Raw genomic sequence first — 27,509 nt, forward strand, 5'->3', positions numbered from 1 at the left:
CTAATTAAATGTGTAACTGCAGCCACCATTATCACAGAGTATAATTCACCTAAAAAGAAAAAAAAATTATAATGCTTTTAAATTTAGACCCTGAATAATGAACAAGGCAGTTGCTTCTCTTTAATGAATGGTGCTACTAAAAGCAGAGGTGTTTTTTCCTGAAGTGAACATGGTCAAAAGTGGCTGGCACAGGTCTGGCCACATAAAGCTGTCCTAGCATTGCCAGAGCAAGAAAGTGAAGACCAAAACATCAAAAGTTGTATTTATCTTGCAGGGAACTGCTGCTCCTTTATGAGTTTCTTCTGTGAGATTCACCTGATCAAATAAACTCAAATCATGTGTGATGGAACTGAGCCACAAGGAAGAAATTTTGTATTACTGCTCTCTTTGTTCTTTCAAAAAGACTGGGGAAAATGTGGGACTCAGTATCTGTTAGATAGCAATTCCCATCCTTTAATCTTTTCAGTGACTATTATGCATAATATTGATTTTCATATAAATATTCAGCTGCTCTGGACACTCACTGCATAAGAGTAGCAATATATAATTGCATCTGTTGACTCAGAGGACACCAAACTCTTGCCACTTGTGATCAAAGTAGGTTTATAATCCTACCCATTTCTTTCCAATAAAAAGAGAAAAAAGGTAATCCTCATTCCCCCAAGCTAAACCTCCAGCACCAAAAAGTAACAAAAAAATTTTGGCAAAGTGGCAAGAAGTTATAGACCTGCATTCCTCTTCCACCTTGACTCTTCTGATATTTCTGCCATCACTCATGTGAAGGAAATCGATGAAATTTAATCCTATCAAGTAATAAAGACCTATAGTTTCTTGAAGTACCTTATGTGGAAAGGATTATGCTGGACATCATGAGTAAATAATCTTCTACAAAATAAAATATTTGTTGTAAACTCAGCATAGACAGGAAGCTGTGCAGGGCTTTCAAAAATTCCTCATTTCCATGAGGATGATGGGGGTAGACTCTATGAAAAAACTCTCCAATGCTCCAAAATAAAATGGGTCTCGGGAGGTGTTTGATTCAGTCAAGGACAGAAGAGCACAACAGCCTTTAAACACGTGGTATTTTCAGGGATATAAGACAAACCACCTGTGGGAACTTATACAAATAATCGAGTGATTTGCATTTTCCATTTTTCTTGAGTACTTGCCTTGTAAACATCAGATGATCTCATCTATCATCTTGAGATGTCTTAGACAGTTTAATAATTTCTGGACAATAGAACAGAAATTTCTTAAATTCATTCTAGATTATAAAGAGTTAGAACTTGATTTCAAACAAATGCTGCTCTCAAATTTACTAGCACTTTTTCTGTTTCTCTTTTTGAAACCCCAGTAGTACTTCACAAAGGAAGAGTAATAGCAAGAGGTTAAATTAACAATAAAGGCTAGATTTCTTCAGGAACCAGAGCAGGAAATAAAACCCAGGAGTCCTACATGCTCATCAGTAGTCAGTGTGTCTGACTGCTCAAGGAATAACAAGGGAAAAAAAATCAAAGTAAATGTAAATTACTTTGCCTCAAATTAGATACACATACTGTATTTTTTTCAAAGACAGCAAATAGAAAAAATAATGAAGTTTCTTTTCAACAAACTCAACAGTACCCCTGGATGACACTATCTCACTGTACTCCTCTCCACAAGTGTTTTCTACATAGACACAACTCTGTATCAGAAATAACAGCTGAATGTCAAACGTTTACTCTCAGTTTTCTTTCACTTCATACTATACCCAGATGAAATATCTATGCACTCAGAAAGGTATATTGGGTAAATAAATTTATATCTTGTATCAAATAATTACTGAGCATACAAATACCACACAGAGTGGTTTTATATTTTTTAGGTTCAAAGGGAAACTTGTTCCATTTTAAAATACTGCTGTATTTTACAATACTACTCCCACTAGGAGCACAAGCACAGTCCTAATTCTCACATGGGCATCTCGTTCTTTGTGCTCACTTGCTTGTTTTCCTGAAGAAAAATTATCATCTTTGATTTGCCCATAAGAACCTAAAAATAATCTCAATACCTTACACGGAAAGCTGTTCAATGGGAGCTGCCCCCGCTCCTATTTTAAGTGTTAGGTTTGAAAATACGTAAATGTTAAAATTATGTCCCCTTTTCTTGTTATTGGAAATAGTTTTTCATGACCAAAATCTTGTCTAGGCTTCTTTTGACCTAAAAATCATAGATTAAACAACTAATAGGTAAAATCAGATTAGATGCACTCCACCTACCTTACTAATTGACAGACCTGGATTAGAGATTGTGAATGCAATGGTCAAATCCCTTGTTATCCTCTCACAGCATTTGGCTTTAAAGCCAGATTACCTGATGTGTATCTAAAGGAACAACATTGATACCAATCCATCTATTATAAGGTTTCTTTATGTTTCTCTAGGAGATTCAGGTGGGGCTGTTAAGGAAATAGAGTTGGGAAGCATTAAAGGAGTATGATTTTGGAATCAGTAGTTGGAACTATATAATAGCAATTTATATGGAAGAATTATTTAATTTTACAAACATTACAAAAAGAGTAGAAAATATCCTTAGGCAAAGGGAGAACTTACATGACTGCATAAGAAAAGACAGAACAGACTGTACAAGTTCTCCAGAAAAAACTCTGCTGCCAAGGAAAAGCTGAAAACTGTTTTTGACACCTCATAACACTTCCCTCATACCTCTACTTTTTACAACAAATGATTTTTCCAGTCTCCAGAGACAAGCTATTGAATACAGAGAGGGCCAAGCCTACTTGTACAGCAATCTTTGTCTCCCAAACCAGAACCCTGATGTGTGATTCGTCTACAATTTCAAATGCAGAAACAGTTCTGCTACACATTTCTGGGAAGTGGAAGCCTTTAATGTTTGTAGGGGAATTCCACAGCATCAACCAGCCACGAGTGCTGAGAACTTCTCGTGAACACGTGTGCACAAAAAGACTTTGTGAGACACAGATTAAATTTGTTCATGGCCTGAAAACTAGCTACTGTTAATTCAACATTTCATTTCTTCATGAAGACAATGAACTTTTTTTTTTAAATTACCAAAAAAGTTCCTTTATTCTCATGAAGAAGCTTCAATCTAATTGAATTTAGATAAATGGATAAACTTGTCCTCTGCTGTAGTGTGAAACCCAGCCACAGCACCCCTACTGCTCAACCCTCCTTTTTAATTTTTTTGTGTTAATGAAGACGAAGTAATCCTACAATCTGAAGAGAATTTTTGAAAGGGTATTTTCACTAATGTCCACATTTTGTATGAATGCTTTCTAGCTTTGTAAATTTTTAGGATAAAATCTGAGAGATAAAACTCAAAAAAGGATGTAAATACCTATCTGCTGCTGTTAAAACATATTCATGCCCAGGCTCACAATATTCTGGCTAAATTGATATCCAAATTTCCACTTCCATTTCTTTTTGCTTTTTAAAGAAAAGCATGAAGTTCATCCTTTCCCAAAGTTCACTATATCCATGTGTTAACACAGGTAATTCCCAATGGACCTGAGATTTTATTAGCAGCTGTTTAAATACTTATTCAACAAACTGCATACACATAATTTACTGAAGAGTTCTCTAACTAGTGATTGGATTTTTGTCTCTCAGTCACTCTATTAATTGCAGAAAAACGCAGCAGTTATGAAGATTAATGAAAAAAGGGGGTTAGAAAATTCTTGGCATCAAACACATATGGCTGTGTATCACTGGCACATTGAGCCTCAGATTATTTGACAAGGTGAGATAATAAAATAACTTTTATTATCTGGTGATAATAAGGGCTGCTTGAGAAGGGTAGGAAAATCACACAATTTCCAGTAATATGTGCAAAATTATCTTCCAAACCACATTTGTTAATACCATTCCAGAGAGAAGATGGACTACTTCTCAATAGATATGAAAAACTATGGGAAAAAACCCACATCAGAAACCTGAAGGCTATTTTCACACATGGAAATTCAGCAAAATGCAAATACTAACTTGGTGTGCCACGGTTTTTAATGTACATTGCTTGTATTTTTCTAAGTGCAAATATTTAAAGTTACAAAGATACAAAACTAACAGGACACCAAAAGTAACAGAAAAGGACAGAATTTTTTTATTTCAGCTTCATTTTCCAAAGTCTCTTTTGCTCTAATTAACATTATTATCCTTTTAAATATAGATTGTTATCTAGATTTAAAATACACAAGAATACATTGATGTAGATATTGACAGTAAATTGATAAAAGATACTGGATAAGTGATCATAAAATCAGTACTACAAAAAGAAAATTCACTTCAGGGCTTGCAAATTCCTCCCTAAATTTCTACTTTGTTGCACCAGTTATTTATCTGTTCTTATTTTTTATAAATAACATGTTTGGGAAAGATCATGTTTTGTTCTAGCAAGGAAGATGGGAAGAATTTAGCAGCATAAGCTCCATGCTATGATTATTACAAAGTGTTAATTTGGCAAAATCAGCTCACCATAAAATCACAAACTATTTATTCTGCTATAAAAATACAGAATTTTCAAAAATGTGAACAAGAAGTTCTATAAAGGACTGTTTCACTGACAGAAGCAAGAGATCACACGGTCCCTTTCTAGGTACAACCACATGATCCCTTTACAGGTAGAATTCCAGGCTATTAAGTCACATGCATCTTTGTCACTCTTTTTTAAACTTTATTACAAAGTCAGAAAGACACACACTGAACCCTCCAGTGAGTTTATGACTGATTTGTTTCATTTGGACAAATTTGTGTCAGAAAAGAAATTATGCTAACTCCTCGGTTGGATAGAATTGCTGGAAAAATCAGATAAATGGAAATAACTTGCTTTTTCATTCTGGTATCATTCAAATCTGAAATTCTGTGAAAAAAAAATTCATATGGATGAGGTGCTTTATAATACATAAATAATCATACAGTACAAAACTAAGAGCCCTATGATTAACCCACAAAGCCCTGGTGATACTGATCCTACACACATCAGCTGTTTGCCACCCCGAGTTTAGTTACAAGCTGCACAGGGACCCCGAGTCCTTCCAGCCAACCACAAGGACCACGAGCTTCTCCCAGTCAGCTGGGACATCCCCAGTTCATCAGGATTGCTGGTAAATTTGAAAACTTTTGTCTTACTTAATAGTTTTATGCCTCTGTGGGTATCTTGAAAGCAGAATTTATGGGATGAGCAAATAGTCTACAATGGTGCTACAATTTACAGCACATGCAGAAATCTTGCTCAGTTTCAGATCTCAGAGGCTGTGAAGCAGACATTAAATTACTTCCAGTCAAAACCAAACACTGGGTACTCAGAGAAGCCTTTCAATATAAGCCAAGTGACTAAAGAATTTAAAACTGTGTGCTGACCATCTGGAAACACAGGCAAAATAAAGTCACACTTATTCAATACTGTCCTAAAAACAGGGCTTGAAGTTAACGTATCAATGGGTTGGATTGTCAAGCTCACTTACTTTCACTCTCAAATTGAAAAGCAATCAGATTTTACTGTAATAAGTTTACATCCTCAACAGAAATAGCCCATTTAACTCATTCAAGCAAGATATGAAACACTACCATAAACTAATAATTATGAACAATCAAGGCTAAAGACTTGTAAAACTATGGCCTACAATAAAGTTCTCTGTGCTACTTCTCTTTAGTCCCTTTTGGGCAGCACCATCCTGACACCTTTTCAGGACTTTTCAGACCAGACACTTTTTCAAATGCTGCCCAGACCCACAAACTTCATAACAAAATAAAAACATCCAAAGCAAATTCTAAAGGCAGCTGTCAAAAATATTTGCAAAATGATAAACTATGAAGAAAGTTGCTTTATTTGGTGAGCAGATATTCCCAATCAGGGAGCAGATCAGTTCATTATACAGAACCAGCATCGTCCTGCCTCTTTGGTACAGCCAGAATTGTTCTTGAAAACACCTATGAGAGTTTTATGGATGTCTATTGTGCTCTCTTTTGTCCTGCAATGAAGATCTGTGTGCAGGTCATGTTTTACTGCTTCAGGGATATCTGTTTTCTTATTGATTGAAAATTAAAATGGTAATTTATGCTTCCATACTGGACCACTGCAATGTTTTATTTCATTGATTTTGTGGCAGTTCTTTGCATGCATTTGACAGCTTATGTGAAGCCCTGACAGCAAGGTCATTTCAAACAAGTCATACCCAATTCTGCCCTCTTCAGCTTCCCACAAAGCCAAATCATTAGTTTCTAATTAAATTTTGTACATTTGGGGGTTGTATAATCTTTAAAGGTTATTAAATATCAAGTCAACATTTCTCTTTGTCCTCTGGTGTGTGCCCTGCTTCCCTCATACACCCAAGCCCAGCAAAGCTTTTCTTTAAAGGATTTCCCCATTGATTGACTGATATTTTTCCCCTTCTAAGCTTTTAGCTGCTGTTAACCTTATGTGTCAGATCAACAATTTGTTACAATTAGTCTGACAAACTTTCAGCTTTTAACTTCACTCTCAGAGCTCATTTATTTGATCTAATGTAAGATTAATTACGTGAGTTGCTAATTCTGTTAAAAAACAAAAAAAAACCACCAGCTCTGAAACATTTTATCTGCTATGAAAATCCTCCAAAAGTACATTGTGATAGCCTGATAATTGACAAGGCTTCGATTCTTCTGAGCATGTACTGATTTTGGACTCACAGGACCAAGATTAAATTATTATCTTTTCAATAGCACACAAGGTGCTCTCAGGGCCCATCCCCTGCAAATGGCTTGGACAAAACCATCGAGGAAAATAAAAGCATGAGTGTAATTAGTAAATAGCATGTGTGGAGTGAGCAGAGGGAATTGTCTGCAGGAGGTTCACCTAAAACTGAACATGTCAAGAGGAGCTCCTCTGAGCCCCTCTGTTCAGAAGGCAGCTGTGTGCCACATAAATGCACATGCACAGACTTTGCCAGCAATCTTTCACAAGACCTCCTTTAGCATTTTTCCTATTGCTAAGACAAAGTATAATATTAAAACCTTTGCCATGTGCAAAATTAAACCACTGGAAAACCTAATCTTTCTTCATGGTAAGACATTCAGTAATTACTGAAATTATGTCACTTTAGAGTTTGGAGTCTGAAATTTAGGAATTACTTTTCACATGAGGAACTCTGGAGAGAGAAAGTGTGATAAAAGAGAGTAATTGAATCACTTTTGGATGACTATAGAGCTATTGGACGAAATTTTCTCCAACATATGAGATCTTGTTGCTGCTCCACATGTGTACTTCAGAAAAGGGAAATGCTCTTAAATTCAATATATTTTAATACTATATTTTTATTGGACTATTATCATTTACTGTTTCTTTATGCTATCTACATAACTGCTAAACCAGCAGAAACTTATTGCTATGTATTGTATCCAAGTTCTGCATCTCAAAATACAGCAGCCAATCTCTGAAAGCTTGTAAGCATTATAACATTTAACACCAGATCAAGAAAAATGCCCTCCTTGAGCCTGTCTTTGTTGCAGTTTGTCAATTCCTGAACTTTTAAGAACTTTAAAAAATATCATTTATCTTATTATTACTACTGATCATTAATACTGTGAAGCCCACTCCAGTGAAGTTTTTTCTGATGGTTTCAGGAGATCAGGGACATAATACAAATGTGCTGAATGACTGCTTTGGCTCCTTATTGCTGAAGATAAACTTACTTTCCTTGTCTGTTTTGAAACATGAACTGAGGTTATAGGATTGCTGCTCAGATAGTATTTGCTGTTTTAACAGCAGTAATTGCTATATTTATCCAGGAGGGCATATGAACAGAGATGATACCTCAAGACTTCATTACTGGGACTCCAAAGAACATCCTCAAAATACATTTTCCACTGGATGGCTCTTTGCAGCTCTGCAGGAGTCTCTGTCCTGTTCACAACAAGCTTCTTTCTAGTCAAATGACTGAAAATATAAATGCTATTTGCAACAATTGCTCTTGTACATGACGTGGATTTGAGTTTTCTATAAAATATATCAGTCAGCTGCTCTCTCCATAGACTTACAAGAAAGTCAATATCATAGTTAAATTTAAGACTAATACATTTAACTGCATTTAAAATAATTAATATATTTAATGGGTTTACATAACAGCATTTACAGTTTTCTGTTCTATATATAGTCTTCACTTCATGCTTTCAGTCACTGGCTTCACCCAATATTTATGGGTCATAGTTCTAATTGTTATTTCAAATAAATGTTCTATTGCTGAAATAACATCTAAACTAAAGACTTTGCACACTGGCGTGGAATTGTGTATTTGTGTAAAAATCAAGGCCAGTACTTTGAAATTCCTTTGCAGGTACAAATGTAGGTTAAAACATAGAATTATATGCAACATCTTAAATTAAAAAGGGAAGAGAAAGAGGCGAGGACATAAGTTCACTAATTCATCATGATTTGTCACAGGGAATATAAGGAGCTATTATTTAATTACAATAAAACCCAAAAAGCCCATTTGAAAGTAATGAATATTTGCAATAGTAATTAGTAAGTGTTGTCAGCAGCAGAAAGTATTTTATAAATATTGGGTTGTACTGGTTTGTGTGTTTGGTTTTACAAGAGCACTGACACTCAGTAGTGACTGTTGGATCTGTTCATGGCTGCAGAATTCCACCCTCATTACTGCATCACAACACCACATGTAAGGGAAAACATTCCATGCACAGAACTTGGGAATGTGGAACCCTGGTGCTTGAGCTGAACTAAGTCCTCATGCTCCTGGTATAGCAAACCCATGTGAGGCTAGGTGGAATATGAGTTTGAGGATGTTCTCAGCACTGCTGACCCAGGACTAATCAGCACTGGCACGCAGTACATTCACCAATCAACAAAACCATTTCAGGTGGATTGATCCCAATGGTAACAAAAAACCCTGACAAAAACCCCTCACGTTTAAAAGAGGTCATAAGTAAGCCATTTCCCTGTTTTCATTTGTTTGTTCTTAAGACCAGATCCTAAAAGAGACAAATGCAAGAGCAGAAAATTGATTTGGTGGTTTTTTTATATGCATAAAGGATGCTTTTTTTACTTGATCTTATCTAAGACAATGAAATGGCAATCACAAAAGATTCAGTTCCAGCAAGAGGTAAAAGAAGATAATACCTGTAAACAGAAGTATCTATAAAATCTGAAGTCAAGAGAGAATGCAGTCTTCAGTCATGAAGATTTACATCTGACCTTGCTGGTTTGACAGATTGGTTTATAAGGCTAGGAAAAGGAAACTAATAGATAAATGGGAACAAGCTACAAGACCAACTCCCAAAATATTAGCATCCAAGATAAGACTGTAGGCAAAATTTCAGTAAGTGATAGATATACATATAGAATCTATTCCATTAAAAGCCATTTCTCATTACTTTTTAGCTACTGCTGTGATTAGATAGTATTTAAGACACTGATCAGGCTCAGATGAAGGTAACGTCAGAGGAAGCTGCAATCACTGCAGCAACCTGCAGTGCAGCATGTGCATTCCCCCTCTGGGACAACAGAGACCAGACAGCTGCCCCAGCAGACCTGCACAGCCATCACTCAATAATCAACATCCAGCTCACCACAACACAAAGACCTTCCTCATAAGGATTTATCAAGTCAAACTGCAGATAAGTTTAGCTGTCAAAAAATATATTGGGTGGTTCCTCCTAATTTTGTCCATCAGACACAACTGAAATATGTTTCAATCATTAATTTTCAACACTATTGTGTTAATAATCCCACTTTACAAAGTCACTCGAGTTGTGTGTTATAGAGGCAATAATACAAAAATATTCTATTCTATAAGTTGTTATGGCATAAAGATATTCTAAGCACACAGAGAAGTCAAAGACAGGTTGAAATGTATGGAAATCTCTGACTGTGACAGTGTTTTTTTTGATCTACAAATTCCCAGAGATCAAGATGTCCCCATGGCAAATGCAAATTTCTACCAGAAGGGGTTCAAAGTCTCAGATTTACTGCAGTCTAAATGCCAAGACAGGCAAAAAGGCAAAACAACTGCTTCAAATGAACTCTGACTCTGCATTCAAAGAGGACAGACAGAAAGTATAAATGTCAGCTGGTCAATAATCATTAGGGGTTAAAAGCTGTTGCCTATTTTAGGAGCAGATGACTATTCCTGAAAAGTTCAGGATTAAGTCACTGCTAAAAAGAAGGAAGCAAACCAGTGAGATCTACTACATATCACAGATTCTTCCAACAGATATCCCAGGAATGTATATCTGGATTTTGACAAAAGATCAAGAATTCTCCAGCACAATGAAACACAGTGTGTTTTAGTTAACTGCAGTGTCAACTCCAGAAACTCCTCCTAAGAAAATGGATATACTTGCATTTTTACACTTGCACACCTTTTTAAAAGAAATAGCAATCAAGTACCTAATTATTATAAAGCATAACACAGTTCCTATTAGCTACATACAAACTACCTAATGATTTTAGGACTCATAATTGTAAATTTTTTATATGACTATTAGACCTCCCTGTTATTCCAGCTGAGCATAAATTGAAAGGAGAATGGCACTTGTATATCCAGGCTTTTTGGATGATAATAAAGATATTTATTGACGCTTTTGTGTAATAGAAATATAATGAAAACTAACATCTATGCTCTAAGGATGATACTAAAGAAAAATGTGTCAATCTCCTTATTCCCCACAAAACACTAATAAAGCATTAAAGTGACTTGCAAAAGCTTATATGTGTCAGTAATTAACATGAAAACTACAATGTTAAATTATAATGCAAGCTTCTAACTGACTCAGAACCCACTCAAGTCAGTTTTTTTAACAGCTCTAGCTTGTACAACACAGCCTACAAAGGCCTTTTATTTACAAACATTTTATTTACAAAGGGGAAAAGTTTATATGTTTACATTTCTTTTTCATCTATTACTTGCCTGTTTTCAGAAATGTCAACAGATTAAGTTGGTGAAAAAAACTGATGGGTACTCCATCTTGCTGGTTTTTACTATAGAGAATAGCTGAATTTCAAGGCAAGCAATATTGGAAAAGCTTATCTGGAATTTTGCCTACTTACAGACACTAAGCCTTCTTCCTGGATACTCTGCAAACATTTTCAAGCAGTGAAAAGCTGAGATTGTAGTTTTTATTTTCTACTACATAATTATGGAACTCTGATCCTTTGGTGAATAATGATTCATTAGGCATGAATCCATGTTTTCTTCCAAATGATCTAAGCTCATTCTGTACTGCTGCAGTTCTCTCTACACCTAAAAACTGTGTCCCAGAATTACCATGATAATTCTTTTCAAGGGTTACACCACCTAATCCCTAAGCAAAATTAATCTTGATTAATTTCCTCTGCTCGAGGAAATACGTTTGCCCCACAAGGACTTCCACCAAGAGAGGAACAGATCACTGGTCCCTTCTATGCAGCATGAGCTCAGGATGAGAATAGCTGGGGTGAAACTGGGTTACAGTGACCATTTGCTCAGTAAGACCCTGGGGACACTATGGCTCTCAGGACACTGCCAGGATCTAGTTCAGAAAGGGATTTCACTGAACGAATAATTAAAAGATTAAGAGCAACTCTGTTTATGCTGTGGTGAGCCTCAGATTACTGCTAGACATCTATGCCAAAATGCCAGACAAGCAAGCCAAAATGAACATTTAACCAGAATGAATGTGCTTGGGATGACTGAGACAGACCTGTGATCTCAATGGTTTCATAAAACGTGTGGTGTGATCACGGATTATTGAAAACAAATGTGAGAAGACAAAATCCAGAACAGAGAAACTTATCTTTGCAAACCATGAAAAAACTACCAGATGCAGCTACAGAGACAGCAGTGTCTTCCTTCTAACCCAACAAAAACACAACACTTGGGATAATTCTGTAACAGTATTTTTTAAAAAATAAAAAATTAATTTCAATTCTGTCAATATGCCACATCTTGTTTTCTGATTTATGTTTACATCATGAGCAGATCAAACTACACAAAGAGAACCAGTCACTCTGGACAAGAGCAAAATCATCTTGATTTAGCAAATAATAAGATTTACCAGAAATTTCATCCTGGCAAATATAGTTATCCATCAGGCATAATGAATTAACTTTGTGCTTTATTTAAAATTCATACAGTCTATTTTTTGCTAACATGTTGCATATATTGGCACTATCTTGGCCATTTTCTTCTATTAGGAAATTTTCTACTGTGAACTACTTGCAAAAATGAGATAGATATAAAAATCTTTAGTGCAGTGCACTAAACATTTCCACTGCTGTAAATCATTATTATTCAAACACAGAGTGCTCAAGATTTTACAAGAGTGAGCATTTTAAAAGTAATGCTATGAGAACTTGCTAGTTCTTTCCAAAAAAGAGCAAAAAACCCACATTAAATTTTAGTTGTTGCTGCCATTTCCCTCCTGAATTTCAGAAAAATCATGCATTTTTGACAGAAATTTGTTCTGTTATGTTAGAAACTCTTGGTTCCAAGATAATTTTAAAGTTCCAATGTAAAGAGGTAAACCCTCAGCCTCATTCCTAAAAACAAACAATAAACCAAATAAACTTGGCCAGTTCTATAGATAACCATGAGAAACATGGTCAAAATAACAGAGAAAACAAAGCTACTACAGTCCTTTTTGACAACAACTTGCACGGTTGGAACCAACACTGCAACATGGAAATCCATAAGTCAATTTTTGAGTCCGTTTTGGCAAAGCCTGCCTGTATCACACATGATGAGCATCTCCCACCAGCACTGCCAGGGCAGCTACATCAAGTTCTGCTGCTGCTCCCTCATAGCAGCTGATTTGTGCATACAGCTGGTAGCTCTGGTAGCACACTGGATGCTTTACAAAACAAAAGGACCATAGTTCTAAATAAGACCAAAAAATGACGTAGACCTTGGACAATGCAATGACATGAAGTTACAATGATTTCTGCACTGGTTTTGAGTTAGTAATTTACATGGAAGCAGCACCACAGATGTATGAACAGCATTCCCTTCCACATGATTTTCCTCAGTTCATAAAGACTTTGATAGTGCTTAAAGGGAAAAACTGTTTTCTAAGAAATATTCAGCACCTGATGCAAAGTTTATAATCTTATATAGCTTTATAGCAAATGCTTCCCTTTCAGAAACAGTTCCACAGATAATCTGATTTTGCATTCCCCTGTCATATATCCTTTGCATTTAATTAATTAACCAAGCATCACTGGGTTATTATAACTATCTTAAGTGCCTGGAGTTGGACCTCAGATCTGTATGCTGATCCAAGTGAGAGTGCAAATATTACCCTAAGCTTCTCACAGTGGCTTTTCAACAGGACAATTCTTGTGAAAACTGCAGTTTTCTACCCAACAAAGCAGCTGATGAGGCACAAACACAGCCCAAAAAGTGTTTCATTATATGCTCCTGGCACTGTGTCTGAAGAGACTTTATCTAAATCTGCTACTTATCATATACTGTTGGCAGGTTGCCTAAAGAGTTCACCCCTCTGCACTGGAATAACTTCAAGGAGTACATTTAAAATTCAAACATCACGTTTATGGGTATAGGATAAGGACCAGAATATTTATCTATTCAATACAACTCACAGAAAACAGTTTACCTGACTAATCTCAGATGCCCCACTTTACACAACATTACAGGATCCACATATTTTTTGCCTTCTTCCCCTCTTCCTATTCGAGAGAGCAGGAAGGACTTTCCTAGCAGTAAAGGATAGAGAAAACAGGTGGTTGGTTTTGTTTCTTCTTATTTAGATGGATCTAGAGTGCTGGTAGATTAAAGTTCTGGTATTTAGCATTTTGATATAGTTGGCATATATTTCTATTTAAAGGACTCAATTGTCCAGAGCTTATTTCTTCTTCTAGTGAGATTTTTTCCCAGATCTTCTGGGAGAATGTCTGCAGATAGGATTAGATTGGAAATGTTATTGCTTTCAGTGTACTTAAGACACTGGCAGAGATGAGAATTTAAATGAGAGATTTCAGATGTCTGCATTTATGCACTTCACAAATTCCTTCTTGCCTAAGGGAGGTAAGAACAACAACAAACCTAACTCATTTCCAAGTTAATTTAAAAGCAGATTTTGATGGCAGAATATTTGCATATGTTAGCTTCAAGACAGATGCAATATATGCCATCAATATTTGCACCCATACATTTTAAGGTATGGTTTCTTTTTCTACAAATTCTTTGTGTGTACTATAAAAGCCACACAAACCTTCTTCCACTAGGGTCTTGGAAAATAAGTGGGGGGGGAAAAACCCAATTCTTATAATTTGACAGAGCATTCCTTTGCAGTGGAAGAACTTAACCAATTTGTGGTTTTCCAATTTTCAGGATATATCTCTTAATCTTGTATTCAGTTTCAGATAGCACCCACTGAGCTTTCTGTATGTGTCGTGGCATTATTTTGCTTTAGAATTAGGAAACAGAAGGCAGTTTTGAGGCAATTTATTTATCCTATTAACAGATCAATGTTCTTACTAGAAGTTTGTATTTTGTATAGAGTGGATTTTACTCTTCTCTACAAGCAGAGATGTGCTACACAACCAGGATGCCTTGCTAGATTATGATGGCAAGATACAGCTTCAGAAACACATGTAGGCACAAGAAACAGTGGTGATAAAACTGAAAAGTTCCACCAGATTTAAGTATACTTGATATTGAGACATGGAAATAAATGTTAGCATAGCACTGGTTCCTGATCTCCCACTTAAGTGCCAAATGAAGAAATCCAAGCATTATTAGCAGCATCAAGAAAAAGCCACCTCAGCTGCTGAGCTGGAAACTACATTTCTCACTTCTCCTACTGGAATTCCAGGTTACAGCCCAACTCTTGATTCAACCAGCTGAAGGGATCTTGCCAAATCCCAAGGGAGCTGAATTTGGCCTCTTTCTCTTCCAGAACTCAGGAAGAGATGACAGTTTACTTAAAGCTTCCAGAAATATTTTTGTTTCACTCACATTACTGGTTGTTCTAAAAAAGGATGCATATCTCTTATGTCTGGGAAGTAACTGTACATACATAAATGAAAGCATTAACTGTTGAATTTCACACTGCTATCTCTGAACTACAGATGTGTGGCTTTAAAAAAACAAAACGTAAGCAAGGGGATGTGCTAAGCCTGTAACTACATTTTCCCATACTGAACATGAATTTACATTAGTCTTTAGGATCCTGAGAAAGAAAAAATTAATCCCATGTCTTTTCAGTACTGCATGCTGACAGGTTTAAAATACACTCATTTTCTTAAGTGCTAACATTAACTTTGGATGCACATCTAAACGATTTCTCCTTTATTTCCTCAAACTCTTTCTCAAATATTAATTTGAATAAGCATTTCAAACAAGACAAAACAGAACTAAGATTTTTATGTTGCTTTCATAGATATTTGCTTAAATTGAATGAATCAGGTGAATTGTTAAATTGGAGTGTAATTTAATTATCTGGGCATGCATTTTACCTATACAGTATTATGACTTTTACCTTATTTTTCCAACTAGAAAAACACATCTTCACCATAACCTTAAACAGGTGCATAAATTTCATGACTTCAAAAGATGGAAATGGAGACAGAAAAGCCCACTAGTTAGTAATCAATTTCTTTTTCCAAAGGGAAAGCATTAGAGTATATAGCCTAAGGTGCTCAGCAGAAAGCAAATAAAACCTGAAATACTATGAACACAGGCTACAGAAACTTAAAACTATCATTAAGTGCAAAGATTTCTCTCATTCTATATTTCATTTTTCTGTTAAATTAATTTATCCTTCCCCAAACAATAAAACTACCACAGAACTATTTCAGAAGATGTTTTAGAGGGATAAATGGATAACAGATGTTTTGTCAGTGACCTCTGTGTGCAGAGCTGCTTGAAGGAATGATACAGCAGCAAGAACTGTAATAAACACTGGCTTGTATTATAGTACCCAAAACCTTTATTGTGTCAAGGGGGAACTTCTGCAAACACATCAAGGAAAATATCTGCCAGGACATTTGATATGAAAGCTATTACACTGCTGCATTAAAACCCTTAGTTTTGCAGATATTTGAAAGTAATTTGCTTTCATAAGACTTTTAAATTGGCATATGTATTCTGCAAGCTGAAAGTATTTTCTACCATAGAAGTTACAGCAGAAGCTGCATGTCATAGTCTGTAAATAAAAAGCACTGTAAAATGGAGTGTTGATACTGTCAAAATTAATCAATAATTAAAGTATTTTGACAAGAAGATTTCTCAAGAGCATCCATCTTCTGAATGTTAAATTATGAAAGCATGAATCAGAAGTTCTTGTGTTTCATGTGAATATCATATAATGTGTTCCTGCACTATTGCATCTGGGGAGGTTTTAAAAGACTCAATTTACATTTAAAAACTTGTTTGTTATTTACTGAGTTCTTATACCATAATATCAGACTTGAAGGGGCTTGATTTCAGAGGACTGTTAGAAAAAGAATAGGGATAACTGAAAAAGTACTGATTTTGTATAGGTGAAATTTGGTATTTGGACCAGTTAATTTAGTTTTTATTCTAAATAACTGCATCCAATTAAAAAAACTCAAGGCTTATATGTTGATTGCAAAAAAAATCAGACCAAATTATAAAAATTATATAAGACTGGATAACATGAAAAGAGTTAGGGTACCTAGGTAACAAGTAAGAGTCCTACAGATATCTTGGACCATTTCACCTTGAAGTTTATGAACCATTTTCCTTCCCAGTTCATATCTAAAAAGGTTTAAACCAGGAAACCAGGTATGTGACAACAAAGCCATGCAATCACTTCCTGTTATTTCAGGGGGCAGGAGCTTGAAGAGAAGGCACAGAAATGCTTTGGGTTTGGGGACTGTTTTCTGGTTCAGTCTTTGGGGATTTTTATTTGCTTGTTTTGTGAAGGAGGAAAAATATCTAAAATTATACAAGGAAAGCATGATGGTTTCCAGTAAAAAAAGACAGAAGTAGTCACATTGTAGATTATATTAGTATTACTTAAGGCAGTAAAGGTTTTAATGTATTATGAGCACTACCTGGAGTAAATGAACATGGGCAAGCTGATGCTACCCTGGGAAAGTGCACTCCCTGTAACAGACTACTCCAGTCAGGAATTCCAGCTTCCTGAGCTCTTACAGGCTGAGCTTTGAAAAGGATGAACCAGGCACAACACTTCAGGCACACTGGCCATTCCATTTCAGCTAAAGAAGCAATCACAGTGCTGAAAGCAACCACAGCCTGTGAGAGCACTGCTGAATAAACAGGTGATGGAGTAATAACACAATGGGGTATCTATATTAAAAGTTACTAAGGAGCTGCTTAACAACACCTTATAGGTACTTAACTTTGTATTTTAATTTTGCTTCAGGCTTTCCAAAGTAAACATGAACGTAAAGGCAGAGACATCCCAGAAAATGGGATATAACCACACAAATACAATCTAGATATGTGCTACAGCAATGCTCATGAGACAATCATTTTCATAACAGGAGCTCTGTTGATTGCCCTTGACATGGAAAATATCTTAAATTCCAAGCACAGCCTTCTTCCTCCTTTAAAAGCTTGTAGCTGTATGTTACAGTGTCATCTTAATACAGTGGATACTTTTGATGAAAGTATGCTTGGAATATAATGACATGAGTGAGATTTTTTTAATGTATTTGATGATATTCAATAGCAAATTATTTCCTGGACTAGCATTCTTAAAAAGTGTCAGTGTAACACAAGATGGGGGAATGCACAAAATGGAGTAGCTGATATTTTAAAACACCTAGGTCAGACTGCTAAAGCCTAGAAAACAAGCCATGTAACTAAATCAGGGAAATTATATTCTTAGTTTTTTAGATTTTTAACTTATGGTTAAGTGCACATATCATATGCCAAGCTCAGAACTGTTCTAAAGTCCCATCTGTTTGATCCCTTTCTCCTGCTTTTACTGACAGCAAGGGCTATGCCTGGATTACAGTCACTATTATGCAGAAAGCTCACAATAAAACCTGACAGTATATAAACATTTATCCAAACTGGATTTTCATTAAATGGGGATTCAATCCTTCTCCTCTCGTGACAGATTTTAAACAAAGCTGAGAAATGCTGGTATAATTTTTTAATCAGCTAAACGTAAAAATGGAAAATTCATGCATAAATATGAGCAAGACCACCAAACTCAGAATTCACCAGAGCATTCATGCATCAAAACCAGACTGTCCAATGAAATGTGAAAACTCTGGGACTGTAACCACAGTAGCACACTTCAGATGCTGATGTACAACCTGCTGTAATTTGGTCAACTGGAAATGATGTTTTGTTTACTGTACACTTGTGAGTCTATTATTTCATTCTCCATTGTCAGAAAACTTAGGCTTTCTATTGCTTGAAGGAGAGCTGGAGGACAGGAAGACAGGATGAAAGGTGGATCTCATCCAACATAGTCAAACCTACAATGAGTGCACCAGAGTTCATCAGCAGTGCTGAGACTTCCTGTGCACACACAACAGTCCTAATGGGTTCTTCCAGAGGAGAAATTTAAAAGTACAATCCTCTTCTCCCCTCAAAAGTTTTAGCCTCTTGCTCAACCAGTGTTTTCCAGTCCTAAATGGGTTATCTAAGGAGAATGCAGGGATTAAAAAGGAAAAAAATAATGTAGGAAGAGTCATAAAAATAGCCCAAAAACTACAACCCTACCTGCCAAACTAAGAAAAAAAAAAAAAACCCAGAATGACTTGAGATGAGGTATTTAAAATAAAATTGTACAAAGAAAACTTGAACAGATCTTTTTAAAGCCTGGATTATGTAATACCCCATTAAACACTGATGTGTCAGAGTTGACTGTGTACTTGATTTTTTTGGTGTAAATTACAAATTAAGGCACCCTCACCATTCAGCTCAAATTCTCAGGGTGGCAACATTGAAAAAATTTAAGCATATGGAGAAGCTAAATATGAAGTTTCCCTGCCGATGACCTAGCCTATCCTTAAAACTAGCTCATGTTAAACCATTCACAAAAATAAACCCTGAAGTCACAGCTTTAAAATAGCACAAAACATCCAGTGGATCTTGTTTGTTACCTAACCACGCAGGAGAACTATTGCCAGTTTACATCCCCGGCAATTTTTCACCAAGAGATAGAGAGTAAAATGCAGAAGTTTGACTAAAAAATTAAATTACAGAATTTGAATTAAATTTAGAATAAAAGTAATTAAATCTAAAAAAAAATTAAATTCCTGTGTCTTCAGGACACTCATCTGTAGGCAAACAGGAATGGAAGGTCCATGGTCAGGGCTGCTTCTGATCTCATCTCTTGTGCTCCCAGTGGCTCCTGTAACAGCCTCCTCCCTGCCCTTGGCCAAGGGTGCTCCTTGGTGCCAGTCCCCACCGCTGTGGGATCAAAGCAGGAATCCCCCAGAGCAGGAAGGAGCCAGAGCCAGCTCTCTATGACATCCCAGTGCCAACGTGGCAGCAGGAGACAGAAGGAGCACGTGCCACCCTTCCAACAACAGCACCACGGAGTTTGTGGGCTCTGAGAGGTACTTGAGCTGCCAGGTGAGCTGCTGGCACTGCCAGGATGGGTCAGGAGGATACAGAAGAGGCCCAAGGTGTAACTCAAATATTTATTAATTGCTACCAAATATCTCTCTCTCTGTACCTTTATATTTAGCATATTTATCCTTAGACATGCACACACAGCAAGAACTGCACAACTCTCTAAGAATATAATCTACCAATACCCTTCAAACCTGACCAAGTGGGACAAAAGTTTTTTGCTCATCCAAGGTCCTCTGTCTGCAGCTGTTCCACATGGCAAATTCCCATTTCAGTAAATTGGTGCTCTGCTCCCAGAACAGATGCAAAATCACTCTCAGGGAGAATATACAATGCAGCCTGATTCCAAGAACAAAGTACCATTTTAAGTCTTCATAATTCTGTATTCAAATTATTATTTTTGATTGCAGTGGGAATTCCATTAAAAAATTGATTTTTTACTAGTTAGAAGACAATTACAGTGTATTAGTATTGTATTTTTTTATATGGGTACATTCTGGCTGTTATTTCTGAGCACTATTATAGGCTACAGACAGAAAAACACCTGCACCCCATTCATTACAGCACTGACTCTAACAAAGACACACTCAGTCTACCCAGCTAGGGATACAGCATTTAGGGGTCAAATTTAAATGTTTCCCTCCATTAAAGACAAACCTATCAGTATGAAAGTGATTCTGAACAAGTTGTTACTTGTAGTGTTCAAGGTCCTTATAAAACTAAAAAAAGTACTACAACTAATCACCCTTTAAATTTTAAAATGTATCTTCTTTTGCTATATGAAAATTGTTGCCTTATATGGGTCTTTTGGTGTTGCACCTTTCAAAGTACCCACCAAAAAAAAAAAAAAAAAATGTTTATTTCCAAGAGAATGTGCCACTGCCTGGAACTTGCACAGGCAACAAAAGCCTCAAACACAGGGGACCCCCAGAGATACTGCTGCTTCCCTATGGAAGGATAACACAAGGAAGGTGATGAAAAAATTTCACTGTGCTGGAAAGAATGAAAAGTCAACATTTTGGCATGTTGAGTTAACAGTGGAAAGCTTGGGTAGAAAACTTCTAACCATTAGCCAGGCTGCACTATCAGAATCACATAAAATAAATGAGAATTTGGCAAAGATATAGGAAAGATCCTGAAAGTCAAGCCAACAAAAACAAAACAAACAAAAAAAAAAAGAATTCAGCTCTCAAGATATATCTCCTGCCAATTTTTTAAAATGTAATCCACAGTTTACAAAACCAGTCTGTTTAAAGAGGTTAGCTACTAAAATTATCAGCCAATTTAAAAATTCTCATATACATCCATTTTTCTCTGCTATTTTATAGCATCTTTGTTCAGTTTGAATATTCTATGAGAAACAAATAATTGAGTGATATAATTCCCTTAACAGCTCATGACATTTCTAAGACCAAAAAATGATCTTCATCTGCTTCAAGAAAAGAAAAAAATCTGTGTAGTATTATGATGGAAGTTGAAAAAGGCATCAATTTTCCACAACAAATGAATCACAATATTTAATTTAAGCGTTCCATACAAAAACATAAAGAAGGGAAATGAACGATCACGAAACCATGCACAACTGAATGGGAAAAAAATCACCAGTATTGCATAAAAAGTGAAAATCTTGGAAATATTATTCTGATGATAAGCAGAATTTCATCAATCTTTAAATTCATAATTATCCATTTTCAATCCAGGCATATGAGATTTTGCAACTTTTTTTCTGCTTTTATTGGGACCTAGCAGCTGAAGTCCCAAATCCTTCAGGAAATCTTTTGTCCTTGACACTTTTTGTTATCTATGTTAGAGCTCTCCACACATTTAGGTGTTCAGGTTAGAACTTGGGCATATGAGTGTCTCAGATACACCTTTTGTTATGTCTGCCATACACAGTAAATTAGGTCACAAGCAGTCCAAAATGAAAATGTTGTCTTCTGTTTAAAAGATTGCTTAAATAATTGGGGGTCTGGTGGGTATGTGTGTTAAAATCCTCATCTTTAGGAACATATTGCAGTATTCCTTCTGCATATCACTCCTTTTTACTGGTCTCTATGGCTAACTAATAATAAAAATAATAAGTGATCTGGCTTTCTTTTCTGATATTCTTTTCAATACATTCAAGATGGCCTTGCACAATATCAGAAGTTCAGGGGTACAAAAGTGTACAACAGCTATAGAGCAGGTTCAGATGGCTATCATAGTCCATGTTATCTTTCAGTAATTAAACTTAAGAAACCCTAATTCTTAAAACTACTAGCCCTTCCTCTCTCTCAATAAACAGTACATACAGCTATTGTCAAATGCTCTAGCTGGAGTACCCAAAATAAAGGAAGGCTTCTGGTATGTAGGGGAATATAGGACTCTCATTTGTAAAAAACCCAACAAAATGAAACGGTAATAATGAAACAATAATTAGATGTTAAGAAAATAGAATACTGAAGATTTTTCTTATCTATGGAAAGATCAAAATGTTGCTTCTTGCATCTACATATTTCTATTTATGATTATCACAGACTAGTAAAAAACCCACCAGCTGCGAGGGATGCCATCAAATTGGAGGGAAAAAATTCCCCTGCTTTCCAACATTCTACACCTAAATGTTTATTTTTTTTTTTCCTAATGCTTCCGCCATGAGACAGAAGGCCTTCCTGGCAGTTTTTGGCAGAGGACTTACCGGCAGTGTTTGTGGGATCCCGTTAGGGTTTCGATCACAAAGCATTCCCCTTCATTGAGACAATATGCAAGGTCCTTGTCTTTGCATGGCTTAAAGTGCTCCGAGCGCTCCGTGGAATACGTTGTAGTGTCTGGGGAGAAAACAGGGAAAGGAAAGAAAAGCTGTAAGGATAAATACTGGGTATTCCTACAGTACCTGAGAAATAAATTTGATCATAATGGGCTCAGTAACATCAAACACAGACTAAAAGAAATGGAAAGCCTGGGGCATGTGAACCTCTGTCTGACTGCAGCATTATTTGCAATTAGTTTCAAATTAGATTCACAAGAAATATCAGCAGAAAAACAAACCAGACTGCAGCAAAGTTGGAGTATAATCTCAATCACTTCAAATTTCCATGGTTTCCCTGCTAAAATGTAAAGACACCAACTTCGTGTCCTTTAACTGGACCAATATTTTCATATTACTACACCTAAATATGGTTTGAAATAAGGTACAAATTTTTTTCATAAAAGCCAAGCAAAAGTAGTTAATACAATGTAAATTTTTAAAAGACCAAACAACAAAAAACCAACAAAATCCCACTACAGTGAAAGATAAAAAAAAGCCAAATACCCAAGGCCAATGCTAATTTGATTCACCAGTCACAAAAACAGCCTAATACTCAAACACAAGAAATGTCCCAGTGATTGTGTCATTTCACACAGATCATCTGTAGGTGTATATGAGCCCACTCCAAAATCACAGTAAAAGGCTTGGTTACAGGTAGAACTGTTGGCTGCACTGCTGGAATACTTAGTTAGATAATTAGATTTGGAATAGACTGCCAGTACGTCAGGGTGAACTATCATTCCTGTCTTCTAATAAATCTCTTTCACCTTTCCAATCCAGTTGGATTAATCAACAATAAAGTGAAATTTTCAGAGGAAGATGCCTGACTGACATATATTTTAATTTTCTTCGCTATGACAAGGTTTTGTCTAACGAAGTGTGATTTTCAAAGTAGATTATTATTTCCACAGAGCCATGGTTTAATCTTCATATTCAATCTTAATTCAAAAAGTTTAAATTCCTAATCACTTTGCAGGACCTGATATACACCGAAATAATAAGAGAACATTCCATTGTATGTCATACAGCCTAATCACAAAACATCTCTTTGACTGCTGTCAAATAAATGAAGCAGTGCTCAACAGACACAGAAGCCTGCAAACTCAAAGTTATACACACACTTTAACTTGGTGTTGCTCATAACTGAATACAAGTTAAATATCCACCAAACTAACATCAAAGTTGAAAACCAAAATACTGAACCACAAGACACCTGTAACAACAGTTCCACAACAAAATGCAGATAACCCCAAAAAAATGTCAAAATAACCCTTTGTTCTTAGTATATCTTTCATAAAACACCTCTACAAGTTTTCCTTATATGCAGACTAAATGACAGAAGATTAATAAAACATACTTTAAAATATAAGAAAATCCACACTCTATACCTTGGTTTCAACACTTCTTTGTTTTTCCTCTCCAGAGAAAAAATGTTGTAGTTTAGTGTTTTCAGTGGAGAGAAAAAATACCCTGGGAATCAACTCTAACAGTCTTTCCTCAAATGTTTCTACAGGTTCAGAACAAAAACCTGGGCCATTGTCCCCAGTAGCAGCACTTACAAAAAAGATACAGGCTAAATAGAAACTATGTTTTTACTGTTTGAAAGCAAACCCTGAAGTGAAATGTATCAAGTTGAATTTGGAGACAATACAAGATGTTTATAGATGCAAACAGTGACTAGCATCTCACTGTTGGCATTTCAAGAATGATCAGCTTTAATGAAAAAAATCTTTGCACAGAAAAGAGATAGCCCAGTTACTTTTTAAGGCCAGTTTTACCCAGGAGCACTAAAATGACCATTTAAAACTTGATTAGGCAAAAAATAACTATAAACATCAGTAACCAGTTATATTTCTACCCTTTTTAGATATGGAAAACTGAAGGTAGCATTAATTGAAAGCACTCCTGGAAATTACAAAAGGTAAATAAAACTGTTTGATGAGCAGAAACTCAGCTTGATCCAGCTTTAGGGAAGAGAACACTTGTATTTGTGAGCCTGCTCACAAATAAGAAGAGGCAATCTGTGCAAACACCTCTGTGAAGGCAGCTGCAATCCACAGACCAAAGGAATCAGAGGTGCTCCCAAAGGACAGCAGCAAAAGGAGGGAGATCCAGCGTGGCTGAGGCAGTGACACTGAATTCTCAGAGCACACCCTTTGAAGTGCAGGAGACTCCTCTTCTAGCATCATTAAATCAAGAACAGTTTGCCAAGGTCAGCATTTTAAAGTTTTAGATTAAATATATTCTTTAGAAGTTTTGTTCTGCTTTAATTATTCCTCTGTTTTATATTAATCAACCTTTGTGTTTTATTTATAAATGGGCATAAGTTGCAATACTTCATTTTCTCCACTTTGACACAATCTTAAGCTTTTCTGTTGTGTTTTGTCCCTCACCTTCCAAATTAAGTATAACAGTTGCAGGTAACAATGATGCTGGCAGCTCCTTATGGCAGCTTTTGGATTGCACTCCCAACACTGAAAAGTACTCAAGAATTGGTAACTTTTTTTTTTTAATAAAATAAATCTCATTAGAAGTTACTTTTCAGTTAGAGTCTTTTCTAGTTTGGAATATTTGTGCAAGTGTGAGCAGGTTGATGCACATGGACACTTCACAGAGCTGAGCACAGATGAGGTGTCTGAGCTCAAAGGTCCATAACAATCCAAAGCTGTGTCACTACCTGATATCCTGGATATCCCTGGAGCTACTGGGCACTTTCTGCTGGAGAGAACTCACATATTCCATTCATGAGTTTCATAAAAGTTACAATCCTGCTGTTGTTTTATTTTGCATACACAAACTCTGCTACAGCTTCATTATATATCGATAAAAACAAAACCTAAAAACTGGTTCTAAACATAACTACAGAAAGTACAAAACAACAGAAAACACTGTAGAGACTACACAATTTTCCTGGTTCTTTATCTAACAAATAACAGATCCTATTGTCTCTTGCTTTATTTTACTCCTAACCAAATATTGAATTGACTTTTCCATGGTGGAGTTGTCCTTCATAGCTTCAGAAGCCTGGCAAATAAACACCGTTGTATTGTGATGTTTGACTTTTTTAAGATTTTTTTTTAAAGAATTAATAAAATCTAGGCATTCAAAGAACTGAATAATACAGCTCGTTAATTTATTTTTAGTCTTTTAATGTGGCAACAGTCCCAAATGTTTACAAGTAACAAAAGAGGAATCTCTGTTAAGCATTTGGATGTCCCTGAATTCAGTGTGTATTCCTCAAGGTATTTTTTCATGTTTTTAATTGCCATGAGTCCAGGTGTTTCATGCAAAAGCAACAGGGGATCTTGATTACTGCTGGAATCTTTCCAACTAAGTTGGAATAAAAAAATTCTAGGCACTCTTGTTCTTATTTTTCTTGCCTTTCTATATCAGCAAATGTTTACACATGATTCCCATACTCCAAAATTGATATATCATTGCCAACCTTCAGTTAGCACTGTGTAATCAAATGAACCAGAATTTCATTCACATTTCAATATCTTTTATAAACATAGAGTTGGCTTCTAAAAACATTCAGTCCTTGGGACTGTTGAAAAAAATCAGTAGGACGTTTAGATAAATTATTTGATTTTGTTTAGGTCTAAAACAGTCTAAAAAAAGTGTTAGTGAAGTCATATTCTTGTCTCATTAATATATGTCATCATATTTATTGCAGTACAGGATGGCTCATTATAGCTGATTTTTGAGTGATCTTCCAGGCATGATATGGTTACTAAAAATGCTATTTGCTCCTTCAAGGCCACCACTTTCAGTGTTTCCTGATACTGATAAATCTGTGACTGCCAGGGAAAAATACAGGGAAAAAAAAAAAAGAATGCAAGATTTAAAATATCCTGGGAACAGCAGCATTCGGAGCAGCTGCTTCTGCACAGATTGCAGCAGCAGCCATTCCCATCCATCACATCTGTCCTGCAGCATTCCAGCTTCAGAAACAGATTTTACTGGTTACATCTCCAACAAAGCAACTTTCCTATGCTAGCTGTAAATGATAATACCCACACTCCCTGGCCCTCTCTCTGTAAACATATTTTCCAGGCAGACATTACCTGCTGTAGGGAGAAAAATGACCCAGGAGAACAAGAGATGGGGAGGCCGTGTACAACTTTTGTGAACCAGCAGGCAGGCACCCAACCTGCAGCTACAGTCATTAACACACGTAAGGAAAATGTTTGGTGCATTTCCACCAAGGAGAATTAAGACGTGGTTCATTTTAACACCAGAGCTCACACACTAAAAGACTTCTTAAAATGCTGCATATTTTGACTACTACTATTACCAGCTTTACAGATTCAGTACCAACATGCAAACTGGCTTTTCCTTTATCTTTTTATCCATTTATAACTGATCATTTCCCAGAGGACCATTACTTACCGAGGCACCGAAAAGGCAAGATGCTTATTTTAAATCCCTGATCCCATTTCTAAATGCATTGCAGAAGAATATAAGCCAGATACAGGCAACTGAATTGCCTCTGAAAATATAACTCTAGTTATCAAAAATATACCTTAAGAAACCCCAACATTTTTAACAATATATTCCTGTATCACTACTGTATTCTATAAAGAAGGCAGAATAAAAAGTCAGTTAATAGCACACAGGGAGTTAAATTTTGTGTTTGGTGGAGTCAATGGCAATGTATTTACAATGATTAAATATAAGCAGGGTTCCCTGAAGTTCCTATAGGATCATTCTAGTGCTTCTCTTCTGATATCTCAGAATTATCTGTGGTATCCCTAACTAGAAAGAGTCTTGCACAAAAAAAATGAAACTTACACACAGAATAGTTTAGATGTGATTTTGTTTATTCACTTTCTTAACCTTAAAAATCATAGAACCTTATATTTCTATTTCTGTGATTTTAGAAGTATCATGGTTTAGGAAGGTTATTTCCCAGTTTCCTGCTCCCCCTATTCCCTCTCCCGTTAGAAATACAAAAGGCAAAGATCACAGGTCCAGGTAAGAGTGATTTACTGGAACCAGGGAGGAGAAAAGAAAGGGAAAAGGAACAGCAACAATACTGATAACAAAATGTACAGTGGGAGGGCGATCTACATGTGAAATGTTCACCAAGCCCAGGACAAAGACAAACAAGGAGGTCAGACCCCCTGGCCACCATGATCCCCCCTACTGGAAAAAAACCTCCTTCCTTCTCAGATGTGAGAGTCCCTT

At 36.1% G+C, this 27,509-nt stretch overlaps 1 protein-coding gene across 2 annotated transcripts in view; it reads right to left on the reverse strand.

Moving 5' to 3' along the window:
- The window catches only part of NRG3 (neuregulin 3), a 348,278-nt gene that overhangs the window by 183,345 nt on the left and 137,424 nt on the right, over positions 1-27,509 (reverse strand). For both annotated transcript variants that reach the window (XM_021537205.2, XM_021537204.3), the window contains exon 2: positions 22,209-22,338. In XM_021537205.2, the coding sequence (XP_021392880.1) occupies positions 22,209-22,338 (130 nt within the window). The remainder of the gene's footprint in view (positions 1-22,208; positions 22,339-27,509) is intronic.

Source organism: Lonchura striata, chromosome 7, assembly GCF_046129695.1.
Source record: "Lonchura striata isolate bLonStr1 chromosome 7, bLonStr1.mat, whole genome shotgun sequence".
NCBI lineage: Eukaryota > Metazoa > Chordata > Aves > Passeriformes > Estrildidae > Lonchura > Lonchura striata.